Source organism: Lissotriton vulgaris, chromosome 3_1 (genome assembly GCF_964263255.1).
Source record: "Lissotriton vulgaris chromosome 3_1, aLisVul1.2, whole genome shotgun sequence".
Taxonomy (NCBI): Eukaryota; Metazoa; Chordata; class Amphibia; order Caudata; family Salamandridae; genus Lissotriton; species Lissotriton vulgaris.
Genome location: NC_141689.1, coordinates 83,296,764 through 83,321,293, shown reverse-complemented (window position 1 = coordinate 83,321,293; position 24,530 = coordinate 83,296,764). Strand labels below are relative to the sequence as shown.

At 54.2% G+C, this 24,530-nt stretch overlaps 1 protein-coding gene across 1 annotated transcript in view; it reads left to right on the top strand.

Annotated features, from left to right (window-relative positions):
• The window catches only part of LOC147725993 (uncharacterized), a 273,904-nt gene that overhangs the window by 196,899 nt on the left and 52,475 nt on the right, over nucleotides 1-24,530 (top strand). The window contains exon 7 of the mRNA XM_086960111.1: nucleotides 14,971-15,057. Within this exon, the coding sequence (XP_086816237.1) occupies nucleotides 14,971-15,057 (87 nt within the window). The remainder of the gene's footprint in view (nucleotides 1-14,970; nucleotides 15,058-24,530) is intronic.

The following is a 24,530-nucleotide window of genomic DNA, read 5'->3' as shown; positions in this document are numbered from 1 at the left end:
ATATATTCCTTACCTTAGAATATCCCCAGACGTCAGACTGGATCCGGAAATTTTTTGCGTCGCGGCCGGGGGTTCAAGTGGCACCGCCGGAGTCGCAGGCGTCGCGTCCGGCTTCATACCCTCCTGTCGCTGGGCCTAACGCGACGCCGGGCGATCGAGCGGTTCCTCCTGGCCATGAGGTCCCTCTCTTCCCCGACTGGTTCCACGGCGCCTTCGGGCCCAGCGGTCCCGTCTGGGGGTCCTAGTGGGTCGGGGGCTTCGGCCCCGACGCCATCGGGTGCTTCGGCTCCAACGCCGCTGGGCCCGCTGGATCCGGATCCGGGTCGTCGCCGGTGGACTTAACTACCTCTCCGGCGCCGACCCCACGGGTGTCACCCCGGCGCCGTCCCAGACGCCTCCCTCGACCCGGTTACGGCGTCAGAACGGCGCCGCCCGGAGTCTATTCAGACGCCGTTTGGTGAATTCACTTTCCATGAACCGGCCCCATCCTTTACTGACCCGGAGTACCAGGTGATGTGTGATGAGGAGGATTGGGAGGGGTCTGAGAACCCTCTGTCACGCGAGTGCCAGTCTTATGAGGACTGGACAGGTGAACTTGGGGACGCCAGTGGTTTAGACACCTCGCCTGACACTGGCTTTGTCTCCCCTCCTAGCTTGGCTACGGAGGAGGGGGCAACCTATAGTGTGGTGTTGATGAGGGCAGCCAAGGCCTTGGGCCTTGAGCTCCCCGTCGCAGCCGTGAGGACTAACCTCCTCACCGAGGTCCTTAAACCGCAGTCCTGCTCGGCCGAGCCTCTGCTGCCGTTTAACGAGGCCTTAACTGACGTTCTTTTGGGTACTTGGTCCGAGCCCGCTACGGGTTCGCCCGTAGATAGGAACGTGGCTAGACGCCACCGCCCGGCCCCGGGCGACCTATGTTTCCTGTCCACCCACCCCACCCCCGAGAGTCTGGTCATCCAGGCCTCCAATTCCCAGACCGCATTCCTGTCAGCTCCGCCAGGCAGGGAATCCAAGAGGTATGAGAATTATGGAAAGAAAATATTCTCCTCCCTTAGTCTGGTATTGCGGTCTTCCAACACCGCATGCCTCTTGGGTCGCTACACCCACTCTGTGGGATACGGTCGCGGAAGTGCTGCCAGAGTGTCCGTTGGAGGTACGGGCCAAACTCTGCCAAGCCCTTGTGGAAGGTCGGTATGAGAAGTTGGCCTGATATGCAGTGCTCACTATTCTAGTGATCACTATGTATCAGTCCAAACAACCCTTATGGTGATTGGTTGTAAGTCAACCGATAGACCAGCTATCCTAGTAGCATGGACAAGAGCAGTCTTCAGGCTAAACTCTAGAGGGCGTGTTAAGCCAGCTGTTACACCATCACATATACCCCTTGAACACCAAGTGAAAGGACACCACACAAGTGTTATGAAAATAAACAGTGTATTTATTTAAGTCACAACAGCCCTGTACTCTTTATGAGGACAGGGTACTAAGCACACAACAAAACTCTTATGAAAATACTTCAAGTTGCACAATTTACACAAATGCCCGAGGGGCACGAAAAACCATATACTATGGAAGTGGAATGCGAAATTACTAGCAGGTAAGTACTGTACTAATAGGCTTTGGAAACGCTAGGACTACGTTACTGAACCTTCAGATTACTAGTAGGAGGCCTAGGGGACTCGGGTGCAGAGTGTGCACTCTCACGCGAGATGCGGGACAAAGTCTATGGGGAGCTAGTAAAAGCAAAGTTAGTGGTATCGGGCGAACCCGATAAGGTAGGTCGAAAACTACAGTGACTCTGGACCCTTGGATAGAGAGGCTATGCTGGGGCACCGAAATGCCGAAGTTACCTAGCCCAGGGGCTGCGGCTAAATAGGTCTTTAGAGACGTCGGGAATCCTCGCTGACGAACCAGGAGCCTGAAGAAAGAAGTTGCTGGCAGGCGACCAGTGAAGATAGTTCGAAGTGATCCAAGCCTGGATCGAAGATGGATGACACCTGAAAGCAGAGGGGACCAAGTTCGTAACTACTAGCCAGTAGTCGGAGGGCACCAGGAGGGCACCAGATGGTAGTCACCTCGACTAGGTGAGTGGGCGACGCTGGGCTCTGCAGTCTCACGGACCAGGAGGTGTTGTCGGCGACCAGGATGGAGGTGCGAGCTGTCCCACGATGGTTGATGCTGTCGGCGTCGCTGGGCCCAAGATTGGGGCAACAAGCCTTGGCAAATTCAAGCCCACGCGGTGGACCTAAAATGGCGTCTTGAGTGGACCAGGAGGGTCCGGGGTGCTCCTCTTTTGGAAGGGAGCATGGGCCAGTCTGGAGCAACCAGACCAGCAGCGTTGTTGTCGTCGGGCGTCGTCGAGAAGGCCACAGCCAGCGGGCTAGTAGCCAGACAACGCGATGAGCAGCAAAAAGCAGAAGGGCCCCACGCAGATCGTGGAGATGCTGGGAGGCTGGACTTCGGTGCTGGAGCTGCTCAGGGTCGGGGCTTCTCGGACCCCAAAGCACTCACCAGAGGATCCCTCGGCGGTCGTGCTGGATAGAAGTCGTGCAGTTCTGATGATGGCCGGTCCCTCGAGGTCTCGTCGCACCTACGGTTCTCAGCTTAGCTGTAGAGGTAGGTAGAGGTCAGAGGTGCCAGGGAAGCCGGGTCTCGTTGAGCTGGGCAGTCGGATTCAGGAGGAAGGACGTGCAGCAAACCGCAGAGTTCTTAGATGGTGCCTGCGGATGCAGGGTGACTCCTCCTTAGTCACAAGGGAGAAATCTTGAGAAGAGTCGAGAGTTCCTTCCGTAGAAAGTAGTTTCTTGATTCAAAGATGATCTAATTTGGAAGGGTCCCCGCTCCTGCCTTTATCCTAAAGAAAGGGGTGGGTACGCGACTAGGTCCTGCCCTAGGGGTGGGACCAGGAAGGGGGGTGGTTACACCCCTCTCCCGTGCCGGACTTTCCCCAGGCCAGGGGCTGGTGTGCCCCTGGAACTGGTTCTAGCCGGCAGATGCGTAGTGAGCACCGGGGTGCCACTCTGCAGTCACCTTCCTGTAAAGCCCTGCCTACCCAGGATACACAAAACCCTGTCTGGGATGGTGCTAGCACCGCCCCTGACAGGAAACCCTTTGTCCAAGCTCTCCTCGATGGAAGGACTCCCAGCAGCAGGAGGTCAGACTCTTGTCTGTGGTGGCAGCATCCATTTTGTGGAGCTGAGGCTTCAGTTAACTTTAACCGGGGTTCACAGTTACGTACATGTCGTGTCCCTCTAGAAGGGTGGAATGCTAACCCCGTCGCCAGAATTGGCGAGGGGTTAGTATTCCAATTCGTATGACACCTTACTCGACATGTTTTGATAAAGCAATACCAAAGATAGCATTTAACCGCGAGGATTATAATGCACTTAAGAGTATATGGTATGCGATATCATGGAACAGCTATTAGGACTTGGTTCCGCAAGCTGCAAACGGGCTCAGCTCATGCCAGACCTCCATCTCACACGATTCCAAGCACTCTGCCTTCAGGATTGTCAAGGCCGGCCATAGGAGTGACTGATAGGAATCCGTGTGTCTATTTTGGGGTTAGATATAGGTATACTATATCTAAAGCAAAGGGTGATTACACCACCTTGCCCCAGCTGTCGTGCAGCCAGTTGTGTCAGATTTAGATGGCCATCCAGGGGTGGCATAATACATGCTTCAGCCCCTGGTAGGCCCTGGGTACACCTATGCCCTGAGTTACAGGGTAAGATAAGGTGGCCCAGTACCAATTAGAAATGTACCTAAGGTACATGGAATCCATTTTAGGGAGAGAGCAGTGGGCCTGGGGTCCTGAACAGCAGGGCCCCAGGTCAACTAAGTCAGAAAACCAGCAAAACACCAGGAAAAAAGTTGGGGGTAACTATAGTCAGGTATCTACCTTCCTACAGTCGGGATGCAGCCAGATATTCTATCCTTTGTGGACTGGATACCACCGACTCACTGGGCAGAGTGATGGCAACGACGGTGGCGGTCAGACGCCACGCCTGGTTGAGGTCAGCCAATTTCTTGGCCGATGTCCAGAACACACTGATGGACGTGCCGCTCGATGGCCGTCGCCTTTTTGGCGACAAGGCAGACCATGCGCTTGAGCGTTTTAAGGACTCCAGGGCCACGGCCAAGTCCTTGGGCCTCTCGGCCCCACGCCAGCAATCGCTGCCTTTCACTCCTTTCGTGGCCACGGAAGGGGTGTACCCACACGTGCTGCCAGCCACGCTCCGCAGGGTAATACCCAACACGGTGGCGGCATTGGAAACCGCCGTGGCGGCGGTAGGGGACATCGGCGAGGTCAGTCCACATCTTCCCCTGCAGCATCCACCTCAAAACCCACGACTAGTCTGTGCTATCTGAAAGAGACACGTTAGTGATAGATTCCTTACCTTAGAATATCCCCAGGCGTCAGACTGGATCCGGAAACTTTTGCGTAGCAATACCCCTGCGCGCCGGTATGCGTCGTCTGCGGCTCCGCGTCCGTCGTCGGCGTCGTGAGCGCCGGGATGACGTCGTCGGAGTACTTAGACGGCGCCCATGCGCGCTGACGTCAGTTCTTTTTTCCGCGCCAGCTAGCGCAGATCCGGAAGAAGCTCTACCCCCAGTCAATTTTTGACTGAAAATTTTTGATCCTTTTGATCTCTCTCTTTGTCGAATTCTCGACTATCGGGGCCAGGGATGCCCGGGTTCAAGCCTTGTTCGAAGTGCGGCCGACTCATGTCGGTCACGGACCCCCATCGCCGGTGCCTGAAGTGCTTAGGCCTCGACCACTACGATCGATCCTGCTCCGACTGCCGGGCCCTGACGTCGAAGGCTAGGCGGGAGCGGTCCCGCAAGCGTCTCGAGCTGAGGCAGTCGGCCCCGCGCCGCTCCAAGTCCCGGTCCCGGTCCCACGGGAGGTCGAGGGACAGGTCGCGAGGTCAGAGTCATCGACGTTCCGGAAGTGGACACCGATCGTCTGGTTCCAAGTCCTCAGGTAAGAGGCATGAGAGGTCGGAGCGACACAATCGATCCTCCGACCCGCCCGACGCTCGCACGATGCGGCCGGGGACTCGGGCGACACCGCCCACGCGGCTCCACGGGAGTCGCAAGCGTCGCCGCCTGCCCCACACCTTCGGGTCCCTGGGCACGGCGCGACGCCGGAGGAGGTCGAGAGGTACCTCATGGCCATGAGGGCCCTCCCTCCTCAGTCGGTTCCCGTGGCGCCTTCGGGCCGATTGGTTCCGTCTGGAGGTCCTTCCGGGTCGGGCGCTTCGGCCCCGACGACGTCGGGTGCTTCGGCCCCGGCGCCGCTGGCGACTTCGGTCCCGGCGCCGCACGACCTCGCTGGATCCGGCTCCGGATCCGGGACCTCGCCGGTCGACCTTACGACCTCGCCGGCGCCGTCCCTTCAGGTGTCGTCCCCGGCAGCCGATGTGGTTGCCGCCCCCAATGTCTCCTTCTGTCCTACTCAGGAGTCGGGAGGGCGCCGCTGGGCGCCGATTCCGTCAGCCTTTGGAGAATTTTATCTCCACGAGGATGCCCTGGCTGTTAATCCTGGTCTCCAGGACACAGGTGACGAGGAGCAATGGGAGGGGTCTGAGGACCCTCTGGCACGTGATTGCCAGTCACATCAGGACTGGACATATGAGCTTGGGGAGGCCAGTGGTATTGACACCTCGCCAGTCACTGGATTTAAGTCGCCCCCGACTGTGGCTTCGGAGGCGGGTTCTGCTTACAGCGTAGTGTTGACGAAGGCAGCTAAGGCCTTAATCCTTCAGCTCCCTGTCGCGGCCGTGAGGACTAATCTCCTCACTGAGGTCCTCAAACAGCAGTCAGGCTCCGCGGAGCCCCTCCTGCCGTTCAATGAGGCCTTGTGTGACGTTCTTCTGGGCACTTGGTCCAAGCCCGCCACAGGCCCCCCTGTGGACAGGAACGTGGCCAGACGCTACCGCCCGGCACCGGGCGACCCATGCTTTTTGTCCACCCATCCCACCCCCGAGAGTCTGGTCATCCAGGCCTCAAACTCCCAAACCGCATTCCCGTCGGCCCCGCCCGACAGGGAATCCAAGAGATATGAACAGTTCGGGAAGAAGGTTTTCTCGTCTGAGAGCTTAGGGCTGCGGTCTGTGAACACCGCCTGTCTCTTGGGCCGCTACACCCACACCCTGTGGGACACGGTTGCGGAGGTGCTGCCTAGATGCCCGGAGGAAGTCCAGGCTAAACTCAGCCAAGCCCTTGCGGACGGCCGAGATACAGCACGCTTTTCTATCCGGTGTGGGCTGGATACTACGGACTCACTGGGCAGGGCGATGGCAACGACGGTGGCGGTTCGACGCCACGCCTGGTTGAGGTCCGCCAACTTCTCGGCCGATGTCCAGGCCACCCTCCTGGACATGCCGTTTGATGGCCGTCGCCTCTTCGGCGACAAGGCAGACCATGCGCTGGAACGTTTCAAGGACTCCAGGGCTACGGCCAAGTCCTTGGGCCTTACGGCCCCACGCCAGCAAACGGGTGCCTTTCGCTCCTTTCGTGGCCACGGAAGGGGCGCCCCACCACGTGCCGTCAGCCACATGCCGCAGAATGTCCAACAGCGCGGTGGCGGACGTGGGAACCGCCGTGGCGGTGGTCGGGGCCAGCGGCGAGGCCAGTCCACACCTCCCTCAGCAGCCCCTGCCTCAAAACCTTCCGAGTTTTCAGGCCCATGTGACGCCTGTGGGAGGCAGGGTTCGCCATCACCTCTCCCACTGGCATACAGTCACTTCGGACAGGTGGGTGCTGCAGATTGTCCGAATGGGCTTCTCCCTCCCCTTCGAGGCATCCCCTCCATCCATGCCACCTCAATACCACCGTGTATCGGGGGATCACTTGCAACTTCTGCAAGAGGAGGTTTCGGCCCTCTTGGCCAAGAGGGCCATCGAGCGCGTTCCTGGGCCAGAAGTAGGACGTGGTTGTTACTCCCACTACTTTCTGGTGCCCAAGAAGGGCAAAGGGGGCCTGCGCCCTATCTTGGATCTGCGGAACGTCAACGGCTTCCTCCGGACGGAGAAGTTCAAGATGCTCACTTTGGCTCAGGTCCTGGCTGCCCTGGACCCAGGAGACTGGATGGTAGCGTTGGACTTGCAGGACGCCTATTTCCACATCCCCGTCCTGCCGGCCCACCGGCGTTACCTGCGGTTCACGGTAGGCCAAGAGCACTTTCAGTTTACCGTGCTCCCCTTCGGCCTTACCAGCGCCCCACGGGTGTTCACGAAGGTGATGGCGGTGGTCGCAGCCCATCTGCGCAGGCAGGGGGTATCAGTCTTCCCCTACCTCGACGACTGGTTGTTGAAGGCGGGCTCGCCCCAGACAGTCGTCAGCCACCTCCAGACTACGGCCGACCTCCTGCACTTGCTGGGGTTCTCCATCAATGTGCCGAAGTCACACCTGTGTCCCTCTCAAAAGCGCCTCTTCATCTGAGCGGTTCTCGACTCGGCGCAGTTTCGGGTTTACCCACCCGAGCAGCGGGTTCGGGATATTCAGGCTCTGGTTCCCATCTTCCAGCTGTTATCCCGGGTCTCGGTCAGGTTGACGCTGCGGCTTCTGGGACTGATGGCCTCCTGCATCCTTCTGGTGCGTCACGCCAGGTGGCGGATGCGGGCTCTGCAGTGGGATCTGTTGTTTCAGTGGGCCCAGCATCAGGGCAACCTGTCCGATCATGTCCTGATCTCAGAGGGCACTGCGAGACAACTGCAGTGGTGGCTCACGGACCGCGACTGGGTCAGTGGCAGACCCCTCTCCCTACCCCAACCGGAGCACGTAGTTGTGACGGACGCGTCCCTCCAGGGCTGGGGAGGCCACATGGGAGAGGCGGAGATCAGAGGCCTCTGGTCTCCGGCGGAGTCCCGGCTCTCTATCAACCTTCTGGAGCTGCGGGCGATTCGTCTAGCACTGAAGGCATTCCTCCCCTCTGTCCGGGGGAGTGTAGTGCAAGTGTTCACCGACAACACCACCGCCATGTGGTACTGCAACAAACAAGGCGGGGTGGGGTCGTGGACCCTCTGCCAGGAGGCTCTGCGCCTCTGGCAGTGGCTGGAACATCAGGGCGTGACCCTGGTGGTTCAACACCTGGCAGGCTCTCTGAATGCCAGGGCGGACGAACTCAGCCGTCGGTGCATGATGGATCACGAATGGCGTCTGAACTCGGACGTGGCGCAAGGTCTCTTTCAGCTGTGGGGAGAGCCTTGGTTAGATCTATTCGCCACAGAAGAGAACGCGCAATGTCATCAGTTCTGCGCGTTGGAATTTCCAAGGCGGCACTCGCTCGGAGACGCTTTTCGTCGCGAGTGGAGCTGCGGTCTGTTGTACGCCTTTCCGCCTATACCACTTCTGCCCAGAGTGCTGAAGAAGATCAGGCGCGACCGGGCCCAGGTTATCCTTGTGGCTCTGGGCACGAAGATACTGGTATCCCGAGCTACTCAGCATGTCAGTCGATCCCCCGATTCGTCTGCCTCTTCGGGTGATCCTTCTGTCGCAGCAGCAGGGGACGGTCCTGCACCCGAACCTGTCCAGTCTCCACCTACAAGCTTGGAGATTGAGCGGCGGCAGTTGAGGCCATTTGACTTGCCTCCCGAAGTCTGTGATATCATTCTGGCAGCCAGGCGTCCCTCCACAAAGTCGGTATACGCCTGCCGGTGGAACAGATTTGTGGCATGGTGCACAGCAAAGGCTGTGGATCCTCTCTCTGCACCCCTTTCGGAAGTGCTGCTCTTTCTTCTTTCCCTTGCCCAGCAGGGCTCTGCTCTGGGCACTCTTAAAGGGTACCTCTCTGCTCTATCTGCCTTCTTGAGGCTACCAGACCAGCCTTCTTTATTCAAGTCCCTTATTGTAAGTAGATTTCTGAAGGGCATCACTCACATGTTCCCTCCTGTTCCCTTCGTGATGCCCCAGTGGGACTTGAATCTTGTTCTCACCTATCTGATGTGTGCTCCCTTTGAGCCACTTCATAACTGCCATCTTCGTCTCCTTACTCTAAAGACGGCATTCCTGGTTGCCATCACCTCTGCCAGGAGGGTGAGTGAGCTCCAGGCTCTTTCTTCTTCTCCACCTTTCCTGTCTGTTCATCCTGACAAGGTGGTGTTACGTACACGGCCTTCCTTTCTGCCCAAGGTTGTCACGGCCTTCCACATCGGGCAGTCCATCACTTTGCCCACCTTCTTTCCGCCTCCGCATCCCTCGAAAGAGGAGGAGAGGCTCCACCGTCTGGATCCAAAACGTGCGCTCTCCTACTACCTAGATCGCACACGCCAATTCCGGGTGGATGACCAACTCTTCGTTGGTTACGTGGGCGCGAAGAAGGGAAAGGCTGTGCACAAGAGGACCATCTCTAGGTGGATCATCTTGTGTATCCAAGCTTGTTATTCCATGGCGAGGAAGGAGCCCCCAGCTGGATTGCGGGCTCACTCCACTCGGGCAACGACAACTGCCCTGGGCCGAGGTGTCCCCCTGCAGGACATTTGCCAGGCAGCTACGTGGGCCTCGCTGCACACGTTCGCAAGACACTACTGCCTGGACAGTCAAGTCCGGAGGGATGGCTTCTTTGGCCGTTCCGTCCTCCAGGACTTTCTGGTGTGATATTGGTTCGCAGACCCACCACCGGGGTTGGTATTGCTGGGGTATCTATTCTAAGGTAAGGAATCTATCACTAACGTGTCTCTTTCAGATGCACAAGTTACTACTTGTGTAACGATATATCTGTAAGAGACATTAGTTAGTGATAGATTCCTTACCGACCCACCCATCCTCCCCGTTCTGCGAACCGATATCTAGGGTTAAGGTCATCCCCTTTCAGGGCCCTAGTTTCATGGCACCAGTGTTTGTTCTGTCATGGCTCTGCGTATCTGGCGCGGAAAGCTGTGGGTCAGAACTGACGTCAGCGAGCATGGGCGCCGTCTAAGTACTCCGACGACGTCATCCCGGCGCTCACGACGCCGACGACGGACGCGGAGCCGCAGACGACGCCTACCGGCGCGCAGGGGTATTGCTACGCAAAAGTTTCCGGATCCAGTCTGACGCCTGGGGATATTCTAAGGTAAGGAATCTATCACTAACTAATGTCTCTTACAGATATATCGTTACACAAGTAGTAACTTGTGCTTCAGGCCCATGTGACGCCAGTGGGTGGCAGGGTTCGCCATCACCTCCTCCACTGGCGCACTGTCAAGTCGGACAGGTGTGTGCTGCAGATTGTCTGAAGGGGCTACTCCTTCCCCATCGAGGCGACTCCTCCAGCCATGCCACCGCAGAACCACCGTGTATTGGGGTGATCATTTGCGACTTCTGCAGGAGGAAGTTACGGCCCTCTTGGCCAAGGGGGCCATTGAGCGCGTTCCTGGGCCAGAAGTAGGGTGTGGTTGCTACTTCCACTACTTTCTGGTACCCAAGAGGGGCAGAGGGGGCCTACGCCCTATCCTGGACCTACGGAACATCAACGGGTTCCTCCGGAAGGAGAAGTTCAAGATGCTGACACTGGCTCAGGTTTTAGCTGCCCTGGACCCAGGAGACTGGATGGTAGCGTTGGACTTGCAGGACGCTTACTTTCACATTCCCGTCCTGCCGGCCCACCTGCGCTACCTGCGGTTCATGGTTGGCCACGAGCACTTTCAGTACACCGCGCTCCCATTCGGCCTTACCAGCGCCCCACGGGTGTTCACAAAGGTGATGGCGGTGGTCGCAGCTCATCTGCGCAGGTTAGGGGTTTCAGTCTTCCCCTACCTCGACGACTGGTTGTTGAAGGCAGGCTCGCCCCAGACGGTCGTCAACCACCTCCAGACTACAGCGGATCTCCTGCACCAGCTGGGGTTCTCCCATCAATGTGCCGAAGTCACACCTGTGCCCCTCTCAGAAGCTCCTCTTCATCGGAGCGGTTCTAGACTAGGCGCGGTTTCGGGTTTATCCGCCCGAACAGCGGGTCCGAGATATTCAGGCTCTCATCCCACTCTTTCAGCCTTTATCCCGGATCTCGGTCAGGTTGACGCTGCGGCTTTTGGGGCTGATGGCCTCCTGCATCCTACTGGTGGCATCACGCCAGGTGGCGGATGCTGGCTCTGCAGTGGGACCTTAAGTTTTAGTGGGCCCAGCATCAGGGCAACCTGTCCGACCACGTCCTGATCTCGGAGGGCACTGCGAGACAGCTGCAGTGGTGGCTCACGGACCGCGATTTGGTCAGCGGCAGATCCCTCTCCCTTCCCCAACCGGAGCACGTAGTTGTGACGGACGCGTACCTCCAGGGTTGGGGAGGCCACATGGGAGAGGCGGAGATCAGAGGCCTCTGGTCTCCGGCGGAATCCCGGCTCCATATCAACCTTTTGGAGCTGCGGGCGATTCGTCTAGCACTGAAGGCATTCCTCTCCTCTGTCTGAGGGAGTGTAGTGCAGGTGTTCACAGACAACACCACCGCCATGTGGTACTGCAACAAACAGGGCGGGGTTGGGTCGTGGACCCTCTGCCAGGAGGCTATGCGCCTCTGGCAATGGCTGGAACATTCCGGGCGTGACCCTGTTGGTTCAACACCTGGCAGGTTCTCTGAACGCCGGAGCGGACGAACTCAGCCGCCGGTGCATGATGGATCACGAATGGCGTCTGAACTCAGACGTGGCACAAGGTCTCTTTCTGCAGTGGGGAGAGCCTTGGTTAGATCTATTCGCCACCGAAGAGAACGCGCAATGTCATCAGTTCTGGGCGTTGGTATTTCTAAGGCAGCACTGGCTCTGAGACATTTTTCGTTGCAAGTGGAGTTGCGGTCTGTTGTACGCCTTTCCGCCTATACCACTTCTGCCCAGAGTGCTGAAGATCAAGTGAGACCGGCCCCAAGTCATCCTTGTGGCTCCGGACTGGGCACGAAGGTACTGGTATCCAGAGCTACTCAGTACGTCAGTCGATCCCCCGGTTCGTCTGCTTCTTCAGGAGGACCTTCTGTCGCAGCAGCAGAGGACGGTCCTCCAGCCTAACCTGTCCAGTCTCCACCTCCATGCTTGGAGATTGAGCGGCGACAGTTGAGGCCATTTGACTTGCCTCCTGAAGTCTGTAACATCATTCTGGCAGCCATGCGTCCCTCCACGAAGTCTGTATACGCCTGCAGGTGGAGCAGATTTGTGGCATGGTGCACAGCAAAGGCTGTGGATCCCCCTCAATGCCCCTCTTTCTGAGGTTCTTCTCGTTCTTCTTTCTCTTGCCCAGCAGGGCTCTGCTCTGGGCACTATCAAGGGCTACCTTTCTGCCCTTTCAGCCTTCTTAAGACTGCCTGATCAACCTTCTTTGTTCAAGTCCCCTATTGTAAATCGATTCCTGAAAGGCATCACTCACACATTTCCACCTGTTCCGTTTGTGATGCCTCAGTGGGACTTGAACCTTGTACTTACATTTCTGATGTGCGCTCCCTTTGAGCCACTTGGCAACTGTCCTCTCTGCCTTCTTACACTGAAGACTGCTTTCCTGGTTGCCATCACCTCTGCCAGGAGAGTGAGTGAGCTCCAGGCCCTCTCTTGTACTCCTCCTTTCCTTTCTGTCCATCCGGACAAGGTTGTGTTTGGCACCAGTGTTTCATCTTTCCTGCCCAAGGTTGTCACAGCCTTCCACATCGGGCAGTCCATCACTTTGCCAACCTTCTTTCTGCCACAACACCCCTCTAAAGAGGAAGAGCGGCTCCACCGTCTGGACCCAAAACGTGCGCTCTCATTCTACTAGGATCGCACACGCCAGTTCCGGGTGGATGACCAACTCTTTGTTGGCTACGTGGGCGCTAAGAAGGGGAAGGCGGTACATAAGAGGACCATCTCCCGATGGATCATCTTGTGTATCCAGGCATGCTACTCCTTGGCTAGAAAGGAGCCTCCTGCTGGACTGCGGGCTCATTCCACTCGAGCCACGGCAACTTCAACTTCCCTGGGCCGGGGAGTGCCCTTGCAGGACATTTGCCAGGCAGCTACGTGGGCATCGCTGCACACGTTTGCAAGACACTATTGCCTGGACAGTCAAGTCCGGAGAGATGGCTTCTTTGGCCGTTCCGTCCTCCAGGACTTTCTGGTGTGATTATTGGTTTGCAGACCCACCACCGGGGTTGGTATTGTTGGGGTATCTATTCTAAGGTAAGGAATCTATCACTAACGTGCCTCTTTCAGATGCACAAGTTACTACTTGTGTAACGATATATCTGTAAGAGACATCTGAAGTACTGGGTTTTTAAGAACCCAGCGGAGCCAGGGAACACACCCTAAGACTTAGAGTCCTTCCAGTTTCAGACTACAGAAACACAGTCTTCTTGGTGAAGTCAAAGATCATATTTATTGGCTGCAGCCAGTAACAGGTATCCTAGAAGTACAACACTGTGTATATTCTCAGGAGACTGCTCAATCTTACAAAGCCAGCCTTCTCTTTTTATACAAAATATTATGCTTTAGGCAAACATTCCTTATTTTACAGTTGACCATTCACATATTTCCACTACAAAGAAAAAGCAGAGTCATGATGACAAGCCCATATTTCAGTTTGTCCAGCCCACAATCAATTACCCGGCAAGGCCCAGTATTTTCATCAGATATTGACGGACCCCCAATAAAAACGGGCACCTCCTCCTCGTAAAGCAAGTCATAAACAAAGAAACAGGGACAGGTGTGTGTAAGATAAGGCATGGTTTGTGTGCGATGAAAGGTTTATGATATGTTGTGCCTTGATACTAATCTCATTCGGCCACTGGGAAAGGAACTGGCCGAACAGGTTTGGCTTCAGGCAGTGGAGTCAGCTTGCCTAGGTCACAGAGGAGTCAGCAAAGGTGTACGTGTCCATCAGACTCGTTTTTTTTGGTTCAGGGCGGAAACTCTGATTTTCGGGTGATTTTGTCACCCGAATATGACGAAAATGCTTGTGCATAGTATTCTAATCATTCTCGGTCTGATGATACCAAAATCGTCATGATACGACTGTTTACAACACGGGTCCAGAATTTTCAGTACCACACATTAGTTAGTGATAGATTCCTTACTGACCCACCCATCCTCCCCGTTCTGCGAACCGATATCTAGGGTTACGGTCATCCCCTTTCAGGGCCCTAGTTTCAATGGCACCAGTGTTTGTTTTTAACACGGCTCAGCGCTTCTGGCGCGGAAAAGCTGTGGCTAGAACTGACGACGACGTCATCACGACGCCGACGACGGACGCGGAGCCGCAGACGACGCCTACCGACGCGCAAGGGTACTGCTACGCAAAAAAAATCCGGATCCAGTCTGACGCCTGGGGATATTCTAAGGTAAGGAATCTATCAATAACTAATGTGTCTTACAGATATATCGTTACACAAGTAGTAACTTGTGCATACTGCCCTTTGTAATAAAAGTAATCTGTAAAGTAATCTACTTTACATTCTAGTAAAGAGCCAATACAAAGTATATGTACAGTATATCAAAAGCATTGCATCACTAGTAGCTCTACTGTAATCAAAGCAAAGTGTATATACAAATGCAATTCAAACTGTTTACAAACTGCATTGCTACTGGTAAGTATTTATTGCTTAACTGTGCTAAAGTTGCTTTGTTCTAGAAAATAACATAACTAAAAGAATATTTTTATACAAAACCAATTGGTCCGAGTCAGGCTTTGATTGTGTGAATTCATTTGATGACTGTGTACAACAAATGCTCAACACTACCCTCTGGTAAAGCCTTACTGCTCAACCACACTACCACAAATGGAGAGTAAGGTGCTATCTACTTATACCTCTGCCTCCCCACTGGACTCTGTGCACACAATACCTCACTTTGGTATCGTATATACAGAGCCAGCTTCCTACAAATGTTAGTAACTTTTACTTTTGGTCATATTTTTTTTTACACTTCTGTTAAATGCACGGTGATGCTTTAGTAGCATCTGCTGTTTTATCCATGTATAGTGTTGCGGTAGAGGCCAGTTGGGTGAATGTCAACTAAATTCATATTTATCCTTGAACAGATGCATCAAAAGATGAAGTTGAGTCTAAACGAAGAAAATTGGACCTTCCAGCAAAGTTGCTGCCTTATGATCCAAAGATTGCCGTAGGTGAGTTTCATTGTTGCGGAAAGCTATATATTGCTCACATGTTTTACCGGATTAAGTATTTTTTCTCTACATTTTACAACTTTCAAGTGGTCTCATACAAAATGTACCTTTGAAAATAGAGCTAACTTATTTACCTTACATTGGCACTTTAAGAAGTATATTCAAAGTCAAACAATTAATTTCAAGGGAGACTGAATTATGTGTTCGAGGCATGTGGGCTGCTGAATTAATATCTGTGCATAGATCGCCGCCTAGTGTTGGGTCCGGATGATTGCACATTGTTGTCATGGAAGAGTCTTCGAAGTATCACGAGATAGGTGGCTCCTCCCCTGGACTACAGTGCGCATGGGCATCCTCTCCATCCTCAGATTGTTTTTTTCCGCCATTGGGTTCGGATGTACTTTCTTGACTCAAGTTCGGAATCGATATAAAACACTTTTTCACAAGGCCAAAAGGCCTTCGGGGTGTCAGTATTGTCTTTCGTTCGGTGCCACGTACTTGCTCCAGTTCTTCGAACAGGACGTCGAAGGTGTGAGAAGTTGGCCTGATATGCAGTGCTCACTATTCTAGTGATCACTGTGTATCAGTCCAAACAACCCTTATTGATGATTGGTTGTAAGTCAACCGATAGACCAGCTATCCTAGTAGCATGGACAAGAGCAGTCTTTAGGCTAGACTCTAGAGGGCGTGTTAAGCCAGCTGTTATACCATCACATATACCCCTTGAACACCAAGTGAAAGGACACCACAAGTGCTATGAAAATAAACAGTGTATTTATTTAGATCACAACAGCCCTGTACTCTTTATGAGGACAGGGTACTAAGCACACAACAAAACTCTTACGAAAATACTTCAAGTTGCACAATTTACACAAATGCCCGAGGGGCACGACAAACCGTATACTACAAAAGTGGAATGCGAAATTACTAGCAGGTAAGTACTGGACTAATAGGCTTTGGAATCGCTGGGACTATGTTACTGAACCTTCAGATTACTAGTAGGAGGCCTAGGGGACTCGGGTGCAGAGTGTGCACTCTCAAGCGGGATGCGGGACAAAGTCTATGGAGGCTAGTAAAAGCAAAGTTAGTGTTCTCGGGCGAACCCGATAAGGTAGGCTGAAAACGAAAGTGGATCTGGACCCTTGGATAGTGAGGCTATGCTGGGGCACCGAAATGCCGAAGTTACCTAGCCCAGGGGCTGCGGCTGCATAGGTCTGAAAAGACGTCGGGAATCCTCGTTGACGAACCAGGAGCCTGAAAGGAGGAGTTGCTGGCAGGCGACCAGTGAAGATTTTACGGTGGATCCAAGCCTGGATCGAAGATGGAAGACACCTGTAAGCAGAGAGGACCAAGTCCTGAATCACTAGCCAGTGATCAGATGGGCACCAGGATGGCACCAGATGGTCACCTCGACCAGGTGAGTGGGCGACGCTGGGCTTTGCAGTCTCACGGACCAGGAGGTGTTGTCGGCGACCAGGATGGAGGTGCGAGCTGTCCCACGATGGTTGATGCTGTCGACGTCGCTGGACCCAGGATTGGGGCAACAAGTCTTGGCAAATTCAAGCCCAGGCGGTGGACCTAAAATGGCGTCTGGAGTGGACCAGGAGGGTCCTGGGTGCTCCTCTTTTGGAAGGGAGCAAGGGCCAGTCTGGAGCAACCAGACTAGCAGTGGTGATGTCGTCGGTCGTCGTCGGGAAGGCCACAAGCCAGCGGGCTAGTAGCCAGACAACGCGGTGAGCAGCAAAAAGCAGAAGGGCCCCACGCAGATCTCGTGGATGCTGGGGGGCTGGACTTCGGTGCTGGAGCTGCTCAGGGTCGGGGCTTCTCGGACCCCAAAGCACTCACTAGAGGATCCCTCGGCGTTCGTGCTGGATAGAAGTCGTGCAGTTCTGATGATGGCCGGTCCCTCGGTCTCGTCGCACCTACGGTTCTCAGCTTAGCTGTAGAGGTAGGTAGAGGTCAGAGGTGCCAGGAAAGCCGGGTCTCGTCGTGCTGGTCGGTCGGATTCCGGAGGAAGGACGTGCAGCAAACCGCAGTGTTCTTAGATGGTGCCTGCGGATGCAGGGTGACTACTCCTTAGCCACAAGGGAGAAATCTTGAGAAGAAGTCGAGAGTTCCTTTCGTAGAAAGTAGTTTCTTGATTCAAAGATGATCTAATTTGGAAGGGTCCCCGCTCCTGCATTAATCCTAAAGAAAGGGGTGGGTACGCGACTAGGTCCTGCCCTACGGGTGGGACCAGGAAGGGGGGTGGTTACACCCCTCTCCCATGCCGGACTTTCCCCAGCTCAGGGGCTGGTGTGCCCCTGGAACTGGTTCTAGCCGGCAGATGCGTAGTGAGCACCGGGGTGCCACTTGCAGTCACCTTCCTGTAAAGCCCTGCCTACCCAGGATACACAAAACCCTGTCTGGGATGGTGCTAGCACCGCCCCTGACAGGAAACCCTTCATCCAAGCTCCCCTCGCTGGAAGGACTCCCAGCTGCAGGGGGTCAGACTTGTGTCTGTGGTGGCAGCATCCATTTTTTGATGCTGAGGCTCGAGTTGACTTCAACCGGGGTTCACAGTTACATACATGTCGTGTCCCTCTAGAAGGGTGGAATGCTAACCCCGTCGCCAGAATTGGCGAGGGATTAGTATTCCAATTCGTATGACACCTTACTCGACATGTTTTGATAAAGCGATACCAAAGATAGCATTTAACCGCGAGGATTATAATGCACTTAAGAGTATATGGTATGCGTTATCATGGAACAGCTATTAGGACTTGGTTCCGCAAGCTGCAAACGGGCTCAGCTCATGCCAGAGCACCATTGTGAGAAGGTGGCCTGATATGCAGTGCTCACTATTCTAGTGAACACTATGTATCAGTCCAGCAACCCTTATTGATGATTGGTTGTAAGTCAACCTTATAGACCAGCTATCCTAGTAGCGTGGATACGAGCAGTCTAAGGCTAAAGACTCGAGAGGGCGTGTTAAGCCAGCTGTTATACCACATATACCCCTTGAACACCAAGTGAAAGGACACCACACAAGTGTTATGAAAATAAACAGTTATTTATTAAGAATCACAACAGCCCTGTACTCTTTATGAGGACAGGGTACTAAGCACAAACCAAAACTCTTACAAAAATACTTAAGTTAGCACAGTATATACAAATGCCCGAGGGGCACGGAAAACCATATACTTGAAAAGTGGAATGCGAAATTACTAGCAGGTAAGTACAGTACTAATAGGCTTTGGAATCGCTAGGACTTGACTATAGAATCGTTAGATTACTTCTAGGAGACCCAGGGGACTCAGGTGCAGTGTGTGCACTCTCACGCGAGATGCGGGACAAAGTCTATGGTAGCTAGAATTTGCAAAGTTAGTGTTCTCGGGCGAACCCGACCTGGTAGGGAGAAAACGAAAGTAGATTCTGACCCTTGGATACTGAGGCTATGCTGGGGCACCGAAATGCCGAAGTTACCTAGCCCAGGGGCTGCAGCTGCATAGGACTCAAAAGACGTCGGGAATCCTCGTTGACGGACCAGGAGCCTGGAAGAAAGAAGTTGCTGAAGAAATTTCGGTGGATCCAAGCCTGGATCGATGGAAGATGACACCTGAAAGCAGAGGGGACCAAGTTCGAGACTACTAGCCAGTAGTCAGTGGGCACCAGGAGGGCACCGGATGGTAGCCACCTTGACAAGGCGTGTGGGTGACGCTGGGCTCGGAGATCTCACGGACCAGGAGGCGTTGTCGGCGACCAGGAAGGAGGATCGAGCTGTCCCACGAAGATAGAAGCTGTCGGCGTCGCTGGACCCAGGATTGGGCAACAAAGCCTTGGCAAATTCAAGCCCACGCGGTGGACCTAAAATGGCGTCTGGAGTGGACCAGGAGGGTCCGGGGTGCCTCTCTTCAAGAAGGAAGCAAGGGCCAGTCTGGAGCAACCAGACCAGCAGCAGTGATGTCGTCGGGCGTCTTTCAGAAGGCCATAAGCCAGCCGGCTAGTAGCCAAACAACGCGGTGCACAGCAAACAGCAGAAGGGCCCCACGCAGATCGTGGAGATGCAGGGAGGCTGACCTTGGGTGCTGGAGCTGCGCAGGGTCGGGGCTTCTCGGACCCCAAAGCACTCACCCGTGGAGGACACGGTGGGCTTGTTGTAAAGATGTCGTGCAGTCTTGGCGATCGTCGGTCCCTCGAGGTCTCGTCGCACTCACGGTTCTCAGCTTGGCTGTAGAGGTGAGTAGAGGTCAGAGGTGCCAGGGAAGCCGGGTCTCGTCGAGCTGGGTCGTCGGATTCGTGATGAAGGACTTGCAGCAGACCGCAGTGTTCTTTAGGATGGTGCCTGCGGATGCAGGGTGACTACTCCTTAGCCACAAGGGAGAATCTTGATGAAGAAATCGTGAAGTCCTTTCGCAGAAAGTCGTGTCTTGATTCCAAAGATGATCTAATTTGAACAGGGGGCCCGCTCCCATCTTTATACTAAAAAAGGGGGCTGACCCGGTGACTAGGTCCTGCCTATGGGTGGGACTAGGAGGGGGGTGGTTACACCCCTCTGCCATGCCGGACTTTCCCCAGGCCAGGGGCTGGTGTGCCCCTGGAACTGGTTCTGACCGGCCTATGCGTAGTGAGCACCGGGGTGCCACTCAGCAGTCACCTTCCTGTAAAGCCCTGCCTACCCAGGATACACAAAACCATGTCTGGGACGGTGCTAGCACCGCCCCGGACAGGAAACCCTTTGTCCAGGCCTCCCTCGCTGGAAGGACTCCCAGCAGCAGGAGGTCAGACTCGTCTGTGGTGGCAGCATCCATTTTGTGGAGCTGAGGCTTCAGTTAACTTTAACCGGGGTTCACAGTTACATACATGTCGTGTCTCTCTAGAAGGGTGGAATGCTAACCCCGTCGCCAGAATTGGGGAGGGGTTAGTATTCCAATTCGTATGACACCTTACTCGACATGTTTTGATAAAGCAATACCAAAGTTAGCATTTAACCGCGAGGATTATAATGCACTTAAGAGTATATGGTATGCGATATCATGGAACAGCTATTAGGACTTGGTTCCGCAAGCTGCAGACAGGCTCAGCTCATGCCAGAGCACCATCTCACACGATTCCAAGCACTCTGCCTTCAGAATTGTCAAGGCCTGCCATAGGAGTGACTGATAGGAATCTGTGTGTCCATTTTAGGGTTAGGTATAGGTATACTACACCTACAGCAAAGGGTGGTTACACGACTTTGCCCCAGCTGTCATGCAGCCAGTTGTGTCAAATTTAGGAGGCCAGCCAGGGGTGGCATAATACATGCTGCAGCCCTTGGCAGCCCTGGGTACACCCATGCCCTGAGTTACAGGGTCTGATAGGGTGGCCCAGTACCAATTGGAAATGCACCTAGGGTACATGGAATCCATTTTACAGAGAGAGCAGTAGGCCTGGGGTCCTGATTGGCAGGGCCCCAGGTCGACTATGTCAAAAACCAGCTAAAACACAGGGCAAAAAGTTGGGGGCAACCATAGTCAGGAGGTACCTTCCTACAAGGACCATTTTAAAAATAGCACGCACAGAATATAACAAGGAAATCAGGTGTTAGCCTTCACAAGGATGAATGGGCCTAGGACGTTTAACCATTTGAATAAAACATTCAAGGGGGCTGTTCCTGGTCACATGTAACATTATTAAAACAAATACAGATTAAGACGCAAAGTAGTACGTATATGGGTACTTTTCCTCAAAGGAAAGCCGTATGGATACCTACTAGTCAGTCAGTCAGTCAAAATACTCTTTATTCGATTTTTGTTAAAATCATAAAAGGCATAAAGCAAACACAATACAGTATTTAAAAGCATCACTTGATCACGTTAAAAAAATGGTATTCAGCATAATGATTACATTTCATCAGATTGTTGCGTGCAAAAGTACAAAACTATTACCTACTAGATAAACCGGTAGGCCAATAACTAGCAGGAGGGGCACAGGCCCACTCTACCAGGAAGAAGGGTGCAACAATAGCCTTCCTGGCTAACACACCCTTTCAAGACATATGCCTGGCGGCGACATGGGCTTCAGTGCACACGTTCACGAAGCACTACGGTGTGGATATGCAAATAAACAAGGAAGCATAAGTCGAACAGAAGGTGCTTCAACATATATTCAACAACCAACGTTCATCTTCCACCCAGCCGCCACAATAACAACAAACCGCCAGAAAGATTCACGCTGCAAAACGAATAGTTTCTTACCCGTCGGTGTAGTTTTGCAGCTTGAAGATCTTTATGGATTCACAGCATCCATTTTGTTATGCTGAGGCTCGAGCAAACTTTAACCGGGGTTCACAGTTACATACATGTCGTGTCCCTCTAGAAGGGTGGAATGCTAACCCCGTCGCCAGAATTGGCGAGGGGTTAGTATTCCAATTCGTATGACACCTTACTCGACATGTTTTGATAAAGCGATACCAAAGATAGCATTTAACCGCAAGGATTATAATGCTCTTAAGAGTATATGGTATGCGATATCATGGAACAGCTATTAGGTCTTGGTTCCGCAAGCTGCAAACAGGCTCAGCTCATGCCAGAGCACCATCTCACATGATTCCAAGCACTCTGCCTTCAGGATTGTCAAGGCCTGCCATAGGAGTGACTGATAGGAATCTGTGTGTCCATTTTAGGGTTAGATATAGGTATACTATATCTAAAGCAACGGGTGATTACACCACCTTGCCCCAGCTGTCTTGCAGCCAGTTGTCAGATTTAGATAGCTAGCCAGGGGTGGCATAATACATGCTGCAGCCCCTGGTAGGCCCTGGGTACACCTATGCCCTGAGTTACAGGGTCTGATAAGGTGGCCCAGTACCAATTATATATGTACCTAAGGTACATGGAATCCATTTTAGAGAGAGAGCAGTAGGCCTGGGGTCCTGAATAGCAGGGTCCCAGGTCAACTAAGTCGGAAAACCAGCAAAACACCAGGCAAAAAGTTGGGGGCAACCATAGTCCGGTATCCACCTTCCTACAGGGGGCTGACAGGAAGTCTGTGTGTCCTATCAAACAGCGACACATCACTTCCTTGCCCCTGCTCCCTCCTTGTCCAGCCTCTGGGTTTGTTCAAAATGGCGTCATCCAGTGTCTCTGGCCACATGGCCTCTGAAACCCAACTCCTTCCCCCCTCACTGTGGTTAAGCTTGGTGCCTGGCACCCAGCGACAGCAGTTGATGGATTGGCTTGTAGCTCCACCTATCTTTTCCCCTTGGAGGAAGATCTTCGATCTGGGAAGAAAGGTCATTATTCTAACCTGCCAGGGCCAGACCCCAGCCAGGAACTCAGAGAAATATGACATTTCTAGACGACCCAGAAGCAGTACAAATATAACTTTAGACTCTGCATTATCTGCACACAAGGGGCCGTGCTGTTTCATATCTGTCTGCAGCTCGGGTGACTGGCTCCCTGTTTCCTCCACTCCAGCCGCCGCAAGTCCATCCCAGCGGCCGCAGGAGGAGTGAGGAGGACTCCAGGCACCAGGCTCCCTAGTAGCAGCGGCCGCCGCCACCGCAGCCAACCACGCACCAGGAGGCGCTAGAAATCACAGCTGTCCCCCCGCGTCGCGGGACGTGCGCGTGGTCGCGCCGGGGCTAAGCTTGGGCAAAGGGCGGGCCGGCCGTCTGTGGCCGTCCGGGGACGGCGAGGGACGGGCCACCCCACTAACGAACAATATGTTCGAGGCATGTGGGCTGCTGAATTCATATCTGCATAGATCGCCGCCTAGTGTTGGGTCCGGATGATTGCACATTGTTGTCCTGGAAGAGTCTTCGAAGTATCACGAGATAGGTGGCTCCTCCCCTAGACTACAGTGCGCATGGGCATAGACTCCATCCCCAGATTGTTTTTTTTCCGCCATTGGGTTCGGATGTGTTTCGGTTCCCTCCGTCGGAATCGATAGTTGTTTAACTTACTTTGCTCGAGACCAAAAGGTCTTTAGGACTCGCGTCGGTATTGTCTATCGTTCGGGTTCGTTTGTTTCATCAGCTCCAAACCAACTCTGCCCTTCCTCGTGCTCTTGGCGCGGACGGGCCTAAACGACGCTCCAACCTACATTCATCATGGAACGAAGTCCATTTAAACGGTGCCCGGTGTGTGCCTCGAAGTACCCACATATCGACGTGCACCCGGTGTGCAATAAGTGCTTGTCGCTGGACCACGACGAGGCCAAGTGTATGGCCTGCTCCAAGTTCCGGTCAAAGAAGACACTCCAGCTCCGCCGAGCTGCGCGACTGCAGGCCCAGCGATCGGCACCCCCCTCCGGCAGAAATCTTCGACACGGAGGATGTCGGTGACAACACTATCCAGGATATCACGGAATCTAACCCAGCGTCGGAGGTCGAGGAAGACTACGACGCAAAAGACGAGGATTTCGATGAAGTCGTCGAGGAGGTAGGGGACGACGACGGGGCCCTTGCCACCGTAGAGGATAGCTCGGACGAGGAGCTTCCTCACACTGACTCCGGGGCCAGCCACCATTCTAAGGCCAAGGGATCGCCTTCGGGCCTTACCCAAAGCCTTGATTCCCGTCCCACGGCTCCGCCTTCCGGCCCGGCCACGGACATTGCTACGGCACCACTCACGGTACAAAAACCGAAAGTGGAACCATCGGTCTCGACGCCAGACGTATCAAAACCGAAAGCGCTAGTCGCGCAGGTCGGGTCGAAGACTTCGGAGGCCTCGGCGCCGAAGAAATCCAAGATGGCCGTCGAGCTCAAGGGCCACGCCAAAATGGCCGACCCGAAGACTACGGTATCGAAGCCGAAGGTTAAAACAGCCGACGCGGCTGCATCGGCGCCAAAGATGGTCAACGCACTTAAGAGTCGCATTGATACCAAGAAGGCCGACGACCATAAGAAGGCCACTCTCAACACGAAGAAGCGGCAGGACGACCCCAAGTCTCTCACTGCCCCGCTTCCACTCGACCAGGCCAAGGGGGCAACTGCGTCGGCTCCGAAGACTGCGTCGTTGGTCGCCATCCCAAAACCAGCTTCAGAAGACTCTCTCGAGCCGGTGCGTCCCTCCGCCTCGTTCACTAAGGTGGTCACGGAGTCCCTTCAACGTATTAGGGAGGGGGCCGCAGCAGTCGAGCCGAAGGACCCTGTGCCGCCCAAGCCTCTTCAAAAACCGGCAAAGACTCCAACGCCGATTCTGTTCACGTTTCCGCCGAAGACGGCGCCGAAGGCTTTCACTGCAAAATCTGGGGCCGGACTGCCCGTGAAGTTATCTTAGGCGCCGAAGGCATCGTTGGTGGTTCCAAGCCCACGGCACCAACCGCTGGCAGAAGAAGAGCGTCGAGAAGTGATCATTGACGCCAACACAGGCAAGCTCTCTCTCCTTAAAAGGAAGATCACCCCTGAACCACCATTGGAGCATTTCCAAATTCCACTTAAGAAAAAGATGGACTCTGCTGGTGCCTCTGCCTCTATGGAGCCTGTGTCACCACAAGCTCATGAACTTTCA